At 49.5% G+C, this 17164-nt stretch overlaps 6 protein-coding genes across 6 annotated transcripts; 4 read left to right on the forward strand and 2 right to left on the reverse strand.

Moving 5' to 3' along the window:
* The first annotated feature begins 316 nt into the window (after positions 1–316).
* K441DRAFT_706183 (mitochondrial 54S ribosomal protein uL29m) lies at positions 317–1839 on the forward strand. The gene is made up of 4 exons (XM_067653641.1): positions 317–735; positions 794–960; positions 1282–1422; positions 1472–1839. Exons 1-4 carry the CDS (start codon positions 366–368, stop codon positions 1625–1627), a joined length of 834 nt encoding a protein of 277 aa, XP_067502809.1. The 5' UTR covers positions 317–365; the 3' UTR covers positions 1628–1839.
* A 61-nt stretch (positions 1840–1900) lies between these two features.
* K441DRAFT_661607 (rab GTPase activator) lies at positions 1901–4191 on the forward strand. The gene is made up of 8 exons (XM_067648898.1): positions 1901–2059; positions 2117–2141; positions 2195–2254; positions 2302–2329; positions 2383–2728; positions 2787–3338; positions 3392–3649; positions 3700–4191. Exons 1-8 carry the CDS (start codon positions 2014–2016, stop codon positions 3789–3791), a joined length of 1407 nt encoding a protein of 468 aa, XP_067502810.1. The 5' UTR covers positions 1901–2013; the 3' UTR covers positions 3792–4191.
* Positions 4192–4332: 141 nt separating this feature from the next.
* Positions 4333–7397, reverse strand: K441DRAFT_706185 (tannase and feruloyl esterase; the record flags this gene model as incomplete). The annotated part of the gene is made up of 7 exons (XM_067653642.1): positions 4333–4522; positions 4563–5002; positions 5144–5433; positions 5484–5515; positions 5562–5626; positions 5681–5891; positions 7266–7397. 7 exons carry the CDS (start codon positions 7395–7397, stop codon positions 4400–4402), a joined length of 1293 nt encoding a protein of 430 aa, XP_067502811.1. The 3' UTR covers positions 4333–4399.
* Positions 7398–7617: 220 nt separating this feature from the next.
* Positions 7618–10816, forward strand: K441DRAFT_566311 (GPI ethanolamine phosphate transferase 1; the record flags this gene model as incomplete). The annotated part of the gene is made up of 6 exons (XM_067643737.1): positions 7618–7678; positions 7761–9328; positions 9382–9569; positions 9634–9778; positions 9827–9935; positions 9984–10816. 6 exons carry the CDS (start codon positions 7618–7620, stop codon positions 10814–10816), a joined length of 2904 nt encoding a protein of 967 aa, XP_067502812.1.
* A 350-nt stretch (positions 10817–11166) lies between these two features.
* On the forward strand, positions 11167–13651 carry K441DRAFT_706187 (uncharacterized protein; the record flags this gene model as incomplete). The annotated part of the gene is made up of 3 exons (XM_067653643.1): positions 11167–11941; positions 12052–12602; positions 13634–13651. Exons 1-3 carry the CDS (start codon positions 11491–11493, stop codon positions 13649–13651), a joined length of 1020 nt encoding a protein of 339 aa, XP_067502813.1. The 5' UTR covers positions 11167–11490.
* Positions 13652–14627: 976 nt separating this feature from the next.
* K441DRAFT_566400 (uncharacterized protein) lies at positions 14628–17018 on the reverse strand (the record flags this gene model as incomplete). The annotated part of the gene is made up of 1 exon (XM_067643742.1): positions 14628–17018. One exon carries the CDS (start codon positions 17016–17018, stop codon positions 14628–14630), a length of 2391 nt encoding a protein of 796 aa, XP_067502814.1.
* Between the last annotated feature and the right edge of the window lie 146 nt (positions 17019–17164).

Below are 17164 nucleotides of genomic sequence, written 5' to 3' on the forward strand. Positions count from 1 at the left end.
CTCAGAGTTCGCGTTGTTGCCATGGAGGCTTTGTTGCGACGCCTTCTCTTCGCGGTGAATAGAAGATGCTCCTGGCCTGGCTTGGAGTGGCACATGATCCGCTGGTGGAGGAGGGCATGGTTGTATTGTTTCCTACGGGCCTAGCGACCCGTTGAGGACGTCCTAGAGGGTACAAGGTTATCGGATCCCAGCGATTTCTGAGTATTTTGTGTATCTGACCTGATGATGTTCAAGATGACTGTTGCGAGGTACATATGTCTGTGCAGCAGCGGAGCGGGAAATTCCGCCCGAGAAGGATTCGCCGCGCTAGAGCTCTCACTATCGAAAACATCAATTAAAGAGATGACCAATATTCTCATTTAACAATGGCCGCAGTACCCATATTTCGAATATCTCGGCGGAAATGTGTTCCGTCGCAAACCGATTCAGTCCTCTCATTTCTTGCACCTTCTTTACAAACCGCTAGGAGCACGCCGCAAACCTCTGTCTCTCGATTCTCTACCTCCTCACCTCAATGGGCTCGGGATAACAATAGAAACCGCGGCGTATCTGCATTGAGGCGTACTAGCCCTCGTCGGCGCCAGACTTTGTCGGTGAAAAAGGAGGATCTACCTATACCGGTGCTGGATCCCAAATTGAAATCAAAAGTCGAGGTAGATGAGGACCATGGGCTTTGGGGATTCTTCAATAAAGAAAGGAGATTGCTTGCAACACCAGAAGAGGACTTGGCTCATGGCATGATATATTCCTCAGTAGATATGGATAGTCTCAAACTAATGGTTCTCTACTTTAGGGCGAGCTTGGACGGTACAAGAACTGCGACAAAAGTCCTGGGATGATTTACATAGTCTGTGGTGGATATGTGTGAAGGAACGGAATCGGATTGCGACTGAGAAACGAGAACGACAACGGATCCAGGCGGGATATGGTGATTTTGAGGCAGATGATCGAGATCAAACAGTAGGTCATATCATTCTTTGGAAGGGTAATGAGACGGAGCAGACCAAACTCGAAGACAGGCCTAGTTTTGGTTTATTCGAAGCCGTATCCGATACCAAGAGTTTTGCTTTGGAGCATTTGAGATTCTCCAACTATCTACATGACAGTAGCTCAAGGTCAATGAATAGAGGTGCCATGTTAATGAGCCTCTGATGCCCTATGCTAAGAATCGCTAAATATAGCGAGGCTTTTTTGAATAAGCACCTGTGCTTCAGCAGGGACACCAGCTGTAAACGCATACAATTGGAATATCAGCAAAAGGCTAATCAATCTCTCTAATAGATACGAATCACCCAGCGGGCAATCAGGCATGTCTTGACTGAGCGATGGTATGCTTGGGAGGAGGCCCGAAAGGCTGCAAGACACGATGGAGAAGTGGATTTGACAGGCGAAGGTCCCGCATATAGACCTCGTGTTGGAGCGGTGAGTTATGCACTCTCTATGGGTTTTCGCTCAAATTAACGTTTTGCAGGACCTATTTGAGGCGGAGGAGGAATTAACTAAGGATGGTGTTAGAACTGAGGAAACCAAATGCGCAGAAGAGACCGCCGTCCCACAGGACGGGGCTAGGCCAGGGAGAACAGGCCGTAATGAACCTACTGCCGTCAGTTCCGCCAGCGCAGCATAGAGGGGAATTAGGACTGTATTATAAAGCATGCGATCTTTCGGAATGGTTCATTGGGTCTATTGGAAATGGGGCTGTAAAAAAGGGTTATTGACTCTACCGACATGTAACATTGTAAATGTATCGTTTAAAGCGTCGAGACCTTCAAGCTGGACGTGCATCCATTGGAATTGCTGATCAGCACTTCATTCATGCCGAGACAACAGGCGTTGAGGGCCATGAAAACAGTTTGGCCGTTATGCGTCATGTCGTAGCGAGCTAACTTCAGAGGGCTGCCTCCACACTCGCAACTTCACCGCAACAACGAAAGAAACAACACAGGCTTGATTTAATTCTCTCCTAACCTTTTCCCCTTGAACTGGATACGGCCCCATATCTCTTTAGCCATCATGGACGAGATTGCATCTGAGTACGACGTGGTTGTTCTTGGAACAGGTGCATATCTACCCCGCCAAAGTATCCTTGAATAAGTTAGCTGATGCAGTCGTCCAGGCCTCACAGAATGTGTGCTCTCTGGGTGATACTCTAAACTGCGTAGATATGAAGATATGAAGCTGATCGCCTTCACAGGGTCCTGAGCGTCAAGGGCAAGAAGGTTCTACACATTGATCGAAATGATCACTACGGAGCGTAAGAGGTGTCATTCCCTAATTTGCCGCAAAGCTGACTCTATCAAGTGAGGCAGCATCGATTAATATCGAAGCGGTATATGCTCTTCATCATTCCCCTGAAACTTTCCAATTACTCATGATTTCTAGCTCTTCAAAAGATACGGAAACTACTCTGACGGTGAAGAGCCATGGAAGAAGTACGGACGAATAAACGACTGGAATATCGACCTCGTTCCGAAGCTTCTCATGTCGAACGGGGAACTCACAAACATCTTGGTATCTACCGACGTGACGAGATATTTGGAATTCAAGCAGATAGCAGGAAGCTATGTACAACAGAGTAGCGGGGCAAAGGCGACGGTCGCCAAAGTACCGTCCGATGCAGGCGAGGCTCTTCGGTCACCCTTGATGGGCCTCTTTGAAAAGCGCAGGGCTAGGAACTTCCTGGAGTGGGTAGGTGGATACAATGAGGGTGATCCAACAACACACAAAGGTCGGTTCACATCATTACTTGTAAGGAGAAAGACAGGTTGTCTAATGCTAGATGCTAGGATTGACTCTGAACTCTTGCACTATGAAAGAAGTGTATGACAAGTTTGGCCTAGAGGCAACGACTCGCGACTTCATTGGCCACTCAATGGCTCTTTATCAAACAGACGACTACATCAACGAGAAGGGAATGGCACATGACGCTGTACAACGGATTCGGCTCTATGTAAACTCGATGGCTAGATACGGCAAATCTCCTTACATCTACCCGCTGTATGGCCTGGGCGAACTTCCACAAGGCTTTGCGCGTTTGTCGGCTATCTACGGGGGCACATACATGCTCAACACCGAAGTTGACGAAATTCTATACGAGGGATCAAAGGTCCGTGAAATCAAGGCTACAATGAAAGAAAGGGGTGAAGAAGGCGATGGGATGAAGTTCACCACGAAATGCAAAAAAATACTAGCAGATCCATCATACTTCCCCGGTAAAGTACAGGTGACTGGGCACTTGCTCAAGGCTATCTGCATTCTTAATCACCCGGTCGCCAGCACAGATAACAGCGATTCCCTCCAGCTCATTATTCCACAGTCTCAAGTTGGTCGCAGGCACGGTACTGAATCAGTCTTTTTCAACATGAGCTGAAATTATGCTGACTTTAGCTAGATATCTACGTTGCGGTCGTTTCTTCCGCCCACAACGTATGCCCGAAGGGCTACTACATCGCTATCGTTTCCACAATTGCCGAGGGTGATAGTAATCACCATCTTGAGCTACAGCCTGGCCTTGATCGTCTGGGGCGGATTGAGGAGAAGTTTATGGGCCCGCCCATTCCTCTCTATGAGCCTCTAGAGAGTGGTGTCAACGATAGCATCTTCATCTCAAAGAGCTATGACGCAACAAGTCACTTCGAGACTACAACAGGTATGTGCTTAGCTTAGATTAAACTCTTCGTTGTTACTAACCAATTTTAGATGATATCAAAGACATTTATCGCCGAGCAGAAGGACAAGAACTGGTGGTTGAAGGTCTGCGAGACGGCCAAAACCTAGTCGCTGACGAGTAACTTACAACCGCGAGGATCAATAGAGTATCCTGGAAGAAGCAAGGGTTGGACGTAACAAATCGTTTATAGGAAGTAATTTGCTCTATATAGTCTGAACTTGGGAGAGTATCAAGTTCACCAACAACGTTTGAGCATTTTATTTTAGCAAGGCTGTGACGCCAACATTCATGGACACTAAAGTGAAACGCCAACCACGATTCGCCCTATCTTTGCAATGGAGGGTCGGCCTTTGCTTGAGCTGTTCCAGGGATTCAGCGGAACCATTCTTGACACGAAGGATTGTTTAAGGCTGAGCTCCAAGGTCCTTTGTATGCCAATAGTTAGCAACTCCGATTCAGTGTACGGCTTGATTGTTCGCCAGAATTCCGACGCAAACTTTGAGGGCCTAGGGATATTCGAGAGCGATTCAGATGCCTTTTGCACCCCTTTGGATACACTACTTATGCGTGAGGTGGTACTTGTATAGAAGCAAAGAATGCTTTCATTTAGGTATGCGCTTCGGGGTTTTGTCCGGGTTCGTTAATAGGTATCATTTAAGGATATGCTTCACTTGTGTATTCGCCAGGTATATCACAAGAAGTCTAGCTTTTAGTAACATCTCTGGTAGTCTACATACACTTCCAACTCGTCTCATTCTTTGAATCTCCAGGCCCGGCATAAAAATTCCTGAACAGATACCTACAATGCTTCCTCCAAAGGTCCACGCCAGCTGCTGGGTTATCCCCCACAAACTTAGTCCCTGATCGTCTCCGGCGCCGTCCCATTCTCCACCTGCCACACGAACACCATCAGCACGTTCGAGCTTGGATCCAGCGAGATCTGCCTAATCGACCGCTCACCCTCACCGCCGCCGCCGCAGTGGCCCATGCCGGAGATGCGGAAGTAGCGGTAGAAAGAGTCGAGGGTGGAGGGCGCGGCGGCCATGGTGTCGACGACATGCGCGTAGTAGCGCGCGTGGAAGGGGGAGAGGTTACCGTTCCAGGCCTGGATGTTGCCGGGGTTGATACGTGAGGCGGCGGCGTAGTCGCGGGACGATAAGGTTGCCGGGTCCCATGTCGTATCGTTGTAGACTGCGTACCGGAACCAGTCTATCGTGTACCGGAACAGCTCTCCATTATACATAATCTGTAGTGCGCCGACTAGTTCGCTGCCTAGATGCATGCGAGGATAGGTGAGGGGGAGCCGTCGGGACCATATATGGGTGAGAAGATCTTGTGCATTGTAGAGATTTGAGGAGCGGTCAGCCAGCTGGTTGTGTTCGTGGCGCTGGGTGCGCAGAGGAGTCCTTCAGGACGGTAGGTGCAGAGGCTTGGGTCCTCGAGGATGCTGTCGGCCGCGCCATCCAGTGTCACATTGCTTAAGGATATCCGCGTGGATAATTGGCCACATTTCAGCTGGGACAAAGGTTGAGGCATTGGCAGGTCCGGTTGCAGTGAAGAAATGACCACTCCATGGAGTGAGGTTGTTGAACGCGGATGCTGCTGACCCAGCTACGATATCATCAAAATCTTCTGGAAATTCTTGTGTTGACCTTAAACCTTGCCTTCCGTCGGTGGAGCAACCGAAGTAGTAAGACCTTGTATGGGTCTTTTGGTAGAAAGCTTTGCTGATCTGCTTGCCAACCACAACGTTGGTGTGTATCCTATAAGGGATGTAAGTCTAGACATGATGAGTGCAGGATAATGCGCTTACGATTTATAGGCGAAGTCCTTAATGGCTCTTGGCTGATTGTAGAAAGCCCCGCCACCACAGTAGTTCCATGCCACCAACGTTGTTTGCGCCTACGGCGGAAAAGCCTAATCCGGTAGTATATGCATGATCCGCATAGCCAATGCCTGCATTTATCTATATAAGGACATTAGATTAAGCATTACGAGGTTGCTACTTACAGCCAGCCAGGCCACCATTGCCCGTACTCAAGAACCTACCAGTCCAATTCCGGGGAAGCCATGCCTCCATGCCAATACCGGACGTGGCCGGAGCTGCAACATAAAGTGCAGTGCGGCAAATATCAGCCGTGATGACCTGGTAAGAAGTACCACATGTTATGTTGTTTTCTAGTAACGATAGATTGGTGCCCGCTGGGACATATTCTGAGAACTAAACTGTGGCGTTGGCTAGAAGCAATTGCGAAACAGTCCGATTGGAAACTACTGGGGTAACTGCACACCATGCTACGAGTGCGAGCAGATGGTGATACTTCATGATGGTAATGGGCTAGAGAAGATCGACAATGCGACTCCATCCTTCACCATTTTCTGGGCTCTTTATATACGTGGTGAAGTAACTGTTGGCTCATTTTACAGATCGCCCTCCCCACCGCGTGGCAATTGAGAACGGTAAGTTTTTATTCGTCGGCCTATCTAACCCCATAAATCCAGGAACAAATGGTTTATGTGGGGTATGGGACCGATGGATGCGGGCATCACCCCACAACTTTTGATAAGCGGTCCGTTACCGAGATATCATGCTTATCCCAGATCATAATTGCAGATGGAGGCTAAATACCATGCAGCCGAGGCAAACATGAAAATAATCGTAAATCGTGGTAGAATTTTGACGGTATTCTCTTTTTTACTAGGCTAGTTGCATTTCTAATTATGTCTCTATCATCGAGTATCAGCGCTACATCTTAATATGTGAAAGTTGATTCTATAGACAAACCACAAGTATAATGGCGCGTAGCTCATCACCCCTTGATTAGCCATCTCTCGGGGCAATCCTGCTGGAGGCTCTCTTTGGAGATTGGTAGAGTACGAGATTCCTAATCTCTTCTTCCATCCCCGTATTTTCAGCGGCTGTCAATCGGTAAGCTCTAGGAACTGGCGTGTAAGGGGACGGAATTTCCGTGATGAAGCAAGCCACATGCTTCAGTTGAAGACATTGGAATCTAGGCAGAAGATTGGGTAAAACCCCACATAGATCGGGTGATGGTGAAAGTTCAGGCTTGAGTGAGTTTTCATATACTCATACTGCTCCTGCGTGCGGTAATACTGCGGGGTGATTGAGATGTATAACTCTTTGAGCCCTTTAACGGAGTGCACAAACCCAGTGTAAGATGAGTCCTCCACAGTGAATCATCTCCGCGCCTAAACAAATGTATATCTAAATGCATCTGTTTGGTAAGATGGCGATTTGATTTTGTAGCTCCGATAAATTTATTCCCATCAGTAAGGTGTGCGGAAGGAGAATAATTCTGCTTGCTGGCTCTGAGGAGTGATATAGTCACGTAGGTCTCGGGGGAGCCGCAGAAGAGGGGATACAGAAGCATTGCATATTGTACTTTACACGTCGGATTCATTCTAGCCTCGGCTTGAAGATTCATGGCTTTTTCCTGTGGCCTTAATTCATTGCATCGAGCGGACTTTGAGACTTCGGTACTTCTTCACGGTGCTTGCCCCGGTTTCCACGCTCTCATCTGGAGCACGTTGCCTCTTGCGGACCATATTTATTTTCGATGCTCGGTACGCTTACCGTGATCTGCGCGGGAATAGGAGTATGTGTACAAACCCCACGAGAGTTTGCGGGTGAGGCTCGCAAGCCTGGGTGTGACGAACATCCCGGTGGCTTGGCGACAGGGGAATTTATATGTAGCCGTGAATTCATTCATACACATCTACCTCCCTATCCCAGAATTTCTGTGAGATAGCCACTCCTTTGTTTTCGTAGCTATGGCGCGGCTCGGTCGCCTCGGCTTTCTTGCCATTGCTGTTGTTTTTCATCTAATTTACATTTACAGGTCTGCCAAGTCATTCAAAAACCCCCGCCCCTGCTCACTGCATATAGTATCTTCTCCATTTACTTCGTAAGCCCCATCGTCCGTGGGATGCGGGAGTTTCGCGTCGAGACTCAAGAAGCTCCAGCGAAACGTTTGGTATTATTTGTTGGTAAGTAGCAGGAATGAATATTCAGCTTCAAAAGAACTTCCTATGCCATCAAGAATGGATTCGCTGAATGTATACACTGCAGGGGATGGCCTCCGCGTCGACAAAGCCTTCCAATCCTTTCCTGATCCCTCTCCCTCAAACAATGGTTCCGCTGCCGCAAACGAGCCTCGGCCCTTAGCGCCATTTCTTCGTTCAAGAGTCCTCTCCCATGGCACCTTTGGCGTATCCCATACCCGGGTCCCTACCGAATCGCGCCCTGGACACGTAGCGCTTATTGCGGGGTTATATGAAGATGTCTCTGCGGTCACGACCGGATGGAAGCTTAATCCGGTAAACTTTGACAGCGTCTTCAATCGAAGCAGACATACTTGGAGTTGGGGCAGTCCGGACATACTACCCATGTTTAAGGAAGGGGCAGTGCCCGGTAGAATTGATGCGGATATGTACGGTGCAGAAGCTGAGGATTTTACTCAGGATGCGTTGCAATTGGATATATGGGTATTTGACAAGGTCAAAAAACTGTTCGAGGATGCGAAAACAAACGCTACCCTCGACGCAGAGCTCAGACGAGATAAAAACGTGTTCTTCCTCCATCTCCTAGGCCTAGATACCACCGGCCACGCATATCGCCCATATTCGCGGGAGTATCTGCACAACATACAGGTTGTTGACAAAGGTGTAGAAGAGATCACTGAGTTGATTGAAGATTTCTACAGAGATGGAGAGACTGCATTCGTTTTCACTGCAGACCATGGTATGAGTGACTGGGGGAGCCACGGAGATGGCCACCCAGATAACACTCGTACGCCGCTTGTTGTCTGGGGATCCGGCGTGGCTCCACCGGTTATCAGCTCTGAGGGGATTGCCAAAGGGCACGAAGATGGTTTCTCGTCTGACTGGGGCTTTGATCAAGTCCAGAGAAATGATGTGTCACAGGCAGATATCGCGGCCCTCATGGCATACCTTGCTGGATTAGCCTTCCCCGTAAATTCTGTTGGAGAGCTTCCTCTCGCTTACCTTCAAGGCGATTCTAAGACCAAGGCGGAAGCGCTTCTGGTCAATGCCAAAGAGATTCTTGAGATGTACCGCATTAAAGAAGAAGAAAAAAAGTCAAAAGAACTACGTTATAAACCTTTCCCGGGTTTGGGGGATGAGGAACACTCTGTTGAGCACCGAATCGCTCAAATTAGGCAATCAATCGATAACGGAAATGCGGAAACAGCAATTGAGCGATCTAACGAACTCATCAAGTTGGGTCTGGAAGGCATGCGATACCTACAAACCTACGATTGGTTTTTCCTACGTGCCCTTGTCACCGCAGGATATCTTGGATGGATTGCGTTTGCAATCACCACTGTGATAGACCTTCATGTCTTGCAGGGTGAGACGGAAACACTCCGAAGTGTACCAAGCATGATCGCATTTTCCTCCATTCTTGTTGCACTGTATTCTGTTCTATTCATTCAACAGTCTTCGTGGATATACTACGCGTATGCTTTCTTCCCGGTCATGTTTTGGGAAGAAGTATTTGCTTGTAGGGCTGCTCTAATAAAGGGGAAGGAGGCTTTGTTCGGATATATATCATCGCCTTGGGATGTCGTTCTTTTGATATTCAAAGGCTTCGCTTTTTTAGCTCTTTTGGAGGCTCTAGTGAGTGACGAGTCCGTCCTTATATTGTCGTAGTACTCTAACAAATTCGGCAGGTACAAAGCTACTTTCATCGAGAGGTGTTCACAGTTTGCTATCTGCTTGCAAGCACCTGGCCTGCATTTTATGGAAGCAAGTTCGTAAAGCAAAATGCTGTCCTCGTTGTCACCTGGGCTATGTCCTGCTCTCTCATGAGTGTTTTCACTCTGCTTCCTGCGATAAAAGTCGAAGACCTCAACTTAATGTAAGCCATCACCGTTGATTATGCGCGGATTTGACAAGCAATTGCTAATCTCGGAATGTCATAGATTACTCGGCGGATTTCTAATGGTTGCAGTTGGGGTCTTATATTTGCTTTTCGAAAAGTCTATCCTTGCTGATTCGGACTCTACTGAAGATGAACTGGCGTCTTCTTCGACTGATGGGTTGTCTCGAATTATACTCGGACTGCAGGTGTGTTCAAACCCCTGAGGAAACTTTCTGACTGCTAACCACGTCTAGATTGGTCTTGTTGTACTTGCTATGGTCGTCACCAAATCCAGTGTTACTTCGCTTCAAGCAAGAGAGGGTCTGCCTCTTGGGACTCAGGTTGTTGGATGGGCTGTGCTTGGTGAGTGAGCGCAATTTATATGGCGGAGAAATACTAATTATTTATTAGTGGCATCTCTAGCAGTCCCCTTTCTCCATGGTCTACGACCCAATAGCCACTACATCCATAGGCTAGCGGTGATATTCCTCGCATTTGCGCCTTCCTTCATCATACTCACCATCTCATACGAAGGGCTATTCTATTTTACCTTTTGCCTGTGTCTCTTTAGTTGGGTTCGCCTCGAACATCACGTTTACTCTTACACAGCCTCGCAGCCGTCAAAAGCTGTGTCTTCACCCACGGAGACTCCCAATCCGCTGAAGCCAGCCCTTGCTTTAGCAGTAAATCGATTAGCATCCCTGAAGAGCGGAAACTACCGGGCTCTTAGTCTTGCTGATGCACGCATATCCCTCTTCTTCCTCTTCTTCCTCCAATCGGCCTTCTTCAGCACGGGCAACATTGCTTCCATCTCCTCATTTTCCCTGGATGCAGTGTACCGACTCATTCCAGTCTTCGACCCGTTCTCTCAAGGCGCATTGCTCATTTTGAAGCTTATGGTGCCTTTCGCCGTCATGAGTGCCAACTTGGGTATTCTCAATCGCCGGCTCGGCGTGGCACCTGGTGCGCTATTCATGGTGGTCATGGCTGTTGGAGACGTCATGACACTAAATTTCTTTTACATGGTCAAAGACGAAGGGTCCTGGCTTGACATCGGGACAACTATTAGTCACTTCGTCATCGCGAGTCTGCTGGGTGTTTTTGTGGCAGGGCTGGAGTCCGTTAGTGAAGTGATCGTTAGCGGCGTTGAGTTTGATAGTGGCAAGAAGACAATGCAGCCTAAAAAGGCGCAGAATGGTGCTGCTAACGGCATGCATAATGGGAGATCAGACGTGAAAACGTAGATAGATGTGAATAGAGAAAAAATGTCACGATAATTTCATCTGCGACTCCTGGCTGGTAACACGAATGTGAATACTCGGATTATATTGCATTGACCAACGAGGCGTGCCGCAGCACTTGATGGTTTCACTGCATGCGTAGGCTAATAAGCAGCACCAGTTAGCTTTGCAGAACGAAGGCGAATGTGTTGATTCGCAATGCATGCCTGTCGCAATCACTGTTTCATAGCAGCCGTTGGAGGCTGCGAGAATGGGGGATTGGAGCAGGGAAAAGAGAAGGCGGAGAGCCGGAGAAGAAAAGGGGCGCAGATCCAGAGGGTGTTGAAGCTCCCTCCTACGGCTGCGGTTGCGATAAACAACCGACATCTCGAATCATTGACAGCTGGGCAGGACGCCACTTGCCTAATTGACACTCCGACTCTCTCATTTCTCTTGTTTCTTGTAGATGCGCTGAGCGCCAAGTGCCTCGCCCGGTATTTTTTGGCCTTGTTCGTGTGTCGCCAACATTCTGGGCGGTCCCAACCTCCTCGATAATCACGACTACATAGCCATCTCATTTTCCTTCCGCTAAGCTCCCCAGCCAACCCACAACTCTAATCTCCGAAACTCACTAGAGAAGCCATATAACCTCACTAACCAACTCTCTTGCCCTCGTCTTCTTCTTTTCCTTCTTCGATATGTTCTTCAAACGCCGTTCCCGCACAAACAGCTACATTGACGCTGACTCTCTGCCTCGCTCGCAATCCTACGAAAAGTACGACGCTCGACCTGAATCTTCGCGCAACTCCACCGCCCAACACAACACACAGCCGTCACCCTCTAGTCCAACCGAGAAAGATATGTATCCACGTCAGCAGGCTCCGCAAGAATCGTACCCACCGCGGGGTATGTCGAGTGGTGGTGGACACAATGCGATGCCGGCAATGGAACCTGCGCCATTAAATACGAACAAGACAGAGCCAATGCCAGACCTGTTAGCGCAAGCTTTCAATCAGGCGATTCGCCCGTACACAGAGAAGATTGAGCAATTGGAAAGCCAACTTGCCGATATGCAGTCTTGGGTGGAGCAATTGGAGCAGCAGCGGTCTGAGGTATATTCATGGATTGATAAGAGGGGACTCCGGCCTGGTGAGTAATTCATAGCATTTCCTTGGATATCATCATACTTTCCGAATGGGAGAACTACCGTCAATTTCCATGCCATCTGAACTTCACCAACCACTAACAAACATCCCTAGACGTCCCGCCCTCCATCGGCAAAATTATGGATAGCACCACCCCTGACGCCGCCCCTACACTCAATGCGCAACTCGACCGCAAAATCACAATTGTGAACTTCGACCTACACCGCCTACAAGACGACCTCAATGACTCTATCAGCGCTACCCACTTTGCCTCCGCCATGCTGAAATTCCTCCCCGACATCCAGCGCCTGGCCCTCCTCCCTACCGGTCCCCGCCATGCCTTCGACCTCGTCCTCAAGCTTGGCGGCAACCTAAACTCGCATGGCGGGCTTGATAGTGGAGACCCTGAGGATCTGGCTTCCCGACGGGATTTCTATGGCAAGCTGGACACGGCGATGGTGGAGGTTGTGGGGCGCAGATTCGGTGAGGGCGAGGAGTGGGCAGTACAGAGGGAGATCAAGCGCATTGAGAAGACAGCAAGTTATCTAAGGACTTTTGGAGTGGAGCCATACTTCCCTGCAACGCTGGACTTGATGAGGAGAGAAATCGAGTTTCAAGGGACGAACAGCGGCGCGGCATTGGCTGGGCAGACCAACGGGAATGGGGTCCCGAATGGGCAGGGGACCCCACCAAGATACCACTGACTGGAATGCGACAAGTTCATCTGTTGGAATTGAACATATGAATGGGGGCAATATGAACGAGCACTTCGACGCAGCGGATTCCTTGCACCTAATTTGCGTTTGCAAACTTTCCGCGTCCGGCGCGCTACTTTCTCATAAATATCTTAGGGACTGACCCCTGCAGACCTGTCTTATCTGCAAGGCCTCTCTCCCGCCTTTCAGGATACCCGCTGCGGATCTCCTTACACTCGTCTTTGCTTATGTCTCAGGTTGCGTTTTCCCACATTTGGTCCCATTTGGGAAAAAGCGGGGATTTTTGCACTTTCTTGCATGTTGTTAGTGGGCACTTTTGGACTCCATGGGCTGGGACATGAGGCGCAATGATGACTGTAACCAATACACCTCACGAATTTTCTTGGCTGTTCCTACTGCGAGGAGTAGAGGTATAAGACATTTTAATTGAAAATAGCATTCTATATATCCCGCACACGCTACTCTCGAAAAACATGATTATGTGAGAAATGTGCGACAGGGCCTTGCTTATGCCTGACTGTCCTATGGAACGTCTATCGGCTGCGCAGTTGATCTTCAGCCTCAACGTTGCTGCCGCTCCGAGGTCTTGCCTGGATGTAAGATGGCTGCATTGGAAGATAAATCTTCCGCCCCAACCTTTTGACTAACAACGCCGCCGGGAAGCCCGACAGCCGTGTCAAGGTTATGATTTCAGCTCCTTCAAGGTTCACATACTAATGCTTTATATGGCTAAAAATGTATTCATGGTAGGCATACCGCATAATGCCTTGTATCTTGCCGCTTATACCTCTGCCGCCGGGATTTACAGCAGTTGTTGAATATCTTCTTGACCAGATCTGTATTACTAATCTTCCTCGTTCCTTATTTAAAATTTACCTCACTTATGTCTACCTTTCTGCCACCTATCTCATGTATATATAGTCACTTTTCTTCGTAGATCAATCATCATACGAGTCCTTATTTTTAGACCTCATTTTCAGGTTGAAAATTCCTCTTAAGGAGGAACTCTAACGCCTCTTTGCCGGCCGGATTATATACAGCTGCTTTAGTAACCTCTTCTGCGGTTAGTAGCGTGGGATCCCTCTTAACGAGGAACTTAAGCACTCCTTTGCTAACCTGATTGCATGCAGCTGCTTTAACCACCTTATCCGTAATCTTAACCTCGTCCGCCCGCCGCTTAAGGAGAAGCGCCATTACTTCTTTTCCGCTCCTCCAATTCCCCGCTGCTGCTTTAGCCACCTTATCTGTAATTTTAACCTCGTCCGCCCGCCGCTTAAGTAGAAGCGCCATCACTTCTTTTCCGCCGCTCTCATTCCCCGCTGCTGCTTTGACCACCTCATCTGTGATTTTAATCTCGTCCGCCCGCTGCCCAAGGAGAAGCGCCATTACTTCTTTTCCATTACTCTCATTCCCCGCTGCTGCTTTGACCACCTCATCCGTGACTCGAGAGGCGTAATTATATACTAGTATAGGTGTATTAATAGCGCGTAAGGCGTCTTAAAAGGTAGTAGAGAATTAGATAATTAAAGCTAAATAGAGCGCGCGTAAGAAGGCAAAGATAGCTAAATCGCAGGCAAAGAAGACAAAGAAGGTATCGAATTTATAAGCGGTTCGTAAATTAAGCAGTTTTCTACATTAATAGGCGGCTTAGTAGAGTTTATGAAGAAGTTAAAGGCGCGAGAAGTTTAATGTTCTTTAGTCCCTCTTTTTTGCGTGTATTTTAGTCCTAAAGCAGGTCTAGTCTTACTGTATTTTAATAGTGAGACTAGGACCCGATAAATTAGAAGATAGATTACCTGAAGATTTAAGCCTATTTTAGTAACGCGGGACTAAGATTACACCTTTTTATGACTAAAATCCCGACTTTCATCGTCTATAGGGTTGTCATCTCCAGTATTTCCATTCACAACCCTCCGCTCTCCGCAGGTCCTCAAGTGATAGCTTTGATGCCCTTATCAGACACCTGATAACTGCTCACCAGCTCCTCCCAGAGATAGACCGCTTAGGGCCATTAGCTTTCATCCTGCTCCATAGGCTTCCACCCACCACGGCCGCGCTCGACACACTCTTGTCTTTCTCAAGGTGGATGGGACATCTGCGGGGCGCAAGCTGACCCTGAGACTCGTAAAAGAACTTGGACATATCGAACTCATGGTTTGGGCCGGGGGCCATGCAGATCCAGCGGATCATAGACAATTGCAGCTGCGGCCAGCACACGCTGCACCAGTGGTAGCCGGGGAACTTGTCGGACTCGTGGGTGCTCGCCAGGCGGACGATCCGGCGGCAGAGCTTATTGGAACAGCATACGGTGAGCTCTATAGTGGGCCAGCGCTCTCGAAACTTGTAGTTGCCTGAGATAACCATCTCGCGGTTGCTCTTGAGCTCTAGCTTGTGGCAGATGGAATTGCATTCGTGGGCGACGAAGAAAAACTTGAAGCCTTCCTCGTAGAGGTTAGTTTCAGCTAGCTTGAATCTTTCGTGGTCGAGCGTCTGGATAGCTGGGTCGGTCAGCAAGTGGCCTACTCCCTGCAAATCGTTCACTAGGAAGTGTCCCCATGAGCGCTCGAAGGTAAAGTGCGAGAAGGCCTGTGCTATCTGGTTGAACGGGTCGGGTTCGTCGGGAGGATCCTCTTTCACAAACATGCTGTTATTATTATACTTGATGTATTCTCCATCGATAAAGGGCTCAAGCGAGAGGCACCCCCCTTCCGACCCTACTTTCGCCTTGCTTTGTAGGCACGTCGTCACAATGAAATCAATCGGGGGCTCTATCTTCAGTAGACCGTTAAACTCGAGAGCGAAAGCTTTGCAAAGAGCCTGGATCCGCATATCCTCAGCGAGGTGCGCGAGCGTCTTGCTGTCGTCTTTAAAGGACTTAACCACGAACTTGCTAGTCGAGGCTGCTGTGCGGGCATAAGAGGCTACGCGTACCGAGCCTTCGGCAAACGGCTTCGACCGCGCATGGATAGTAAGTTGTGCAACGCTCAGCTTGATATTCTCATCGGCGTCCATCATCTCGTTGAGCGAATTGGCGCTTTGCCGCACCATATCGGGACAGAACCCCTCGACCACCAGCGTCTCATTAAGCCAGCCGGGTGTGTCCCACTGCGGCGGGCCTTTCTCGAGATACATCTCCCTGGCGCTCCCACCGCTACCCACATCCTCCCTGATAGCGGCAAGATCGGTAGCCATATTCTTACTTTTCACACCAGCAGCACTAAGCTTGGGTACGGTGCTCAATGCCAATGACATACGACCCGCCGTGCGAGAAACAGATGTGGTGACAGTCCTAACCACCAAATGCCGGAGCTGGCTGTACGTGGTGCCAAGCTCTATCTCCTCAAACTGGAGATCGGCTTGCTTGGTACGTGCTCCACTCCAAAGGCTGCTGCGACTTTTAGAGTGCATGCCATTCACTTGGCTAGAGTAAACGTTGGACGGGAGAAGCTTGGTGTCCGCACTAGAGGCAGCATAAACCTGGGCGAAGGCCAAGGCCATGCGGTCCGTGGAAGAATTGATACGGAGTAGGGCGTAGTTGACGTTGAGTTGGATCAACTGCTTAAGGAGTGGTTCGTAGGTAAGGCCATGCGGCTCACTCCCAGGATGGGGGTAGTGATCCGAGCTGTAGTCAAAGTCGTGCAATACGCCGGCGCCGTGTGGCGGTGCATCTGCAATGTGGATAATGCAACGTGTTTGCTGCTTCCACGATGCGTTCAGCGCCTGGTACATGCCACCGAGCACATCTTCGGGGGCGTCGGCTCCGCCAGAGGCGTTCAAACGGCCCAGGAATTCGAAGACTTGATCAGCTGACGGCGTGAAGTCGAGGAACTCGATGTTCGGGTGGTCACCATGGTCCTTGTAACTCACCACCGAGACACGCACTTCGGACTCGTTGAGAAAGGACTTTTTGATGTCGTCTACAATGCTTTTCACCTGCTCTTTAGCAGCGTTGATATAGCTGTACATCGACCCCGTGGTGTCGATGAGGAACAGCAAGTCGGTCGAGCACGCTGCTTTAAATAATCCCCCTGTCGCCCGCTGCGGCATGTCGTCCTTCGCCCGCTCCACTTCTCGCTGCAGATGGCGCACCCGTGCCTTGGCATCGGCAGCCGAGACGGTGGGCGACGAGCTACTGACACCGCTGACACTGCTGCTTTTGCTGTCGCGGGTGATCGAGGCCGACCCCACGATTGGCGGCGCCGGGATTCCGCTCAACAAGTCGGCGGGATTGGGAGGGCCGGCGGGAGGCGGGAATGCCGGGGTTGCAGAGTGGCGGTAGGAGGGTGGAAGGGAAGACACCGACGCAGGCGAGGCGGCGCCGCGGGTCAGCGAGGCGGCGCCGCGGGTCAGCGAGGCTCGCAGCATCTCGTCTGCCAACAATCGAATTTCGTCTCGCGAAGTCTTCGAGCGAGACACAGAGCCGGGCGACGTGTAGGAAGGTAGGTTGGAGGCCATGTTGGAGAGACAGTGATGTAGAACTGCGCTCAAAATACGGATTGTATGGAGCTGGT

Source organism: Cenococcum geophilum, assembly GCF_001692895.1.
Source record: "Cenococcum geophilum 1.58 unplaced genomic scaffold K441scaffold_27, whole genome shotgun sequence".
Lineage (NCBI taxonomy): Eukaryota > Fungi > Ascomycota > Dothideomycetes > Gloniales > Gloniaceae > Cenococcum > Cenococcum geophilum.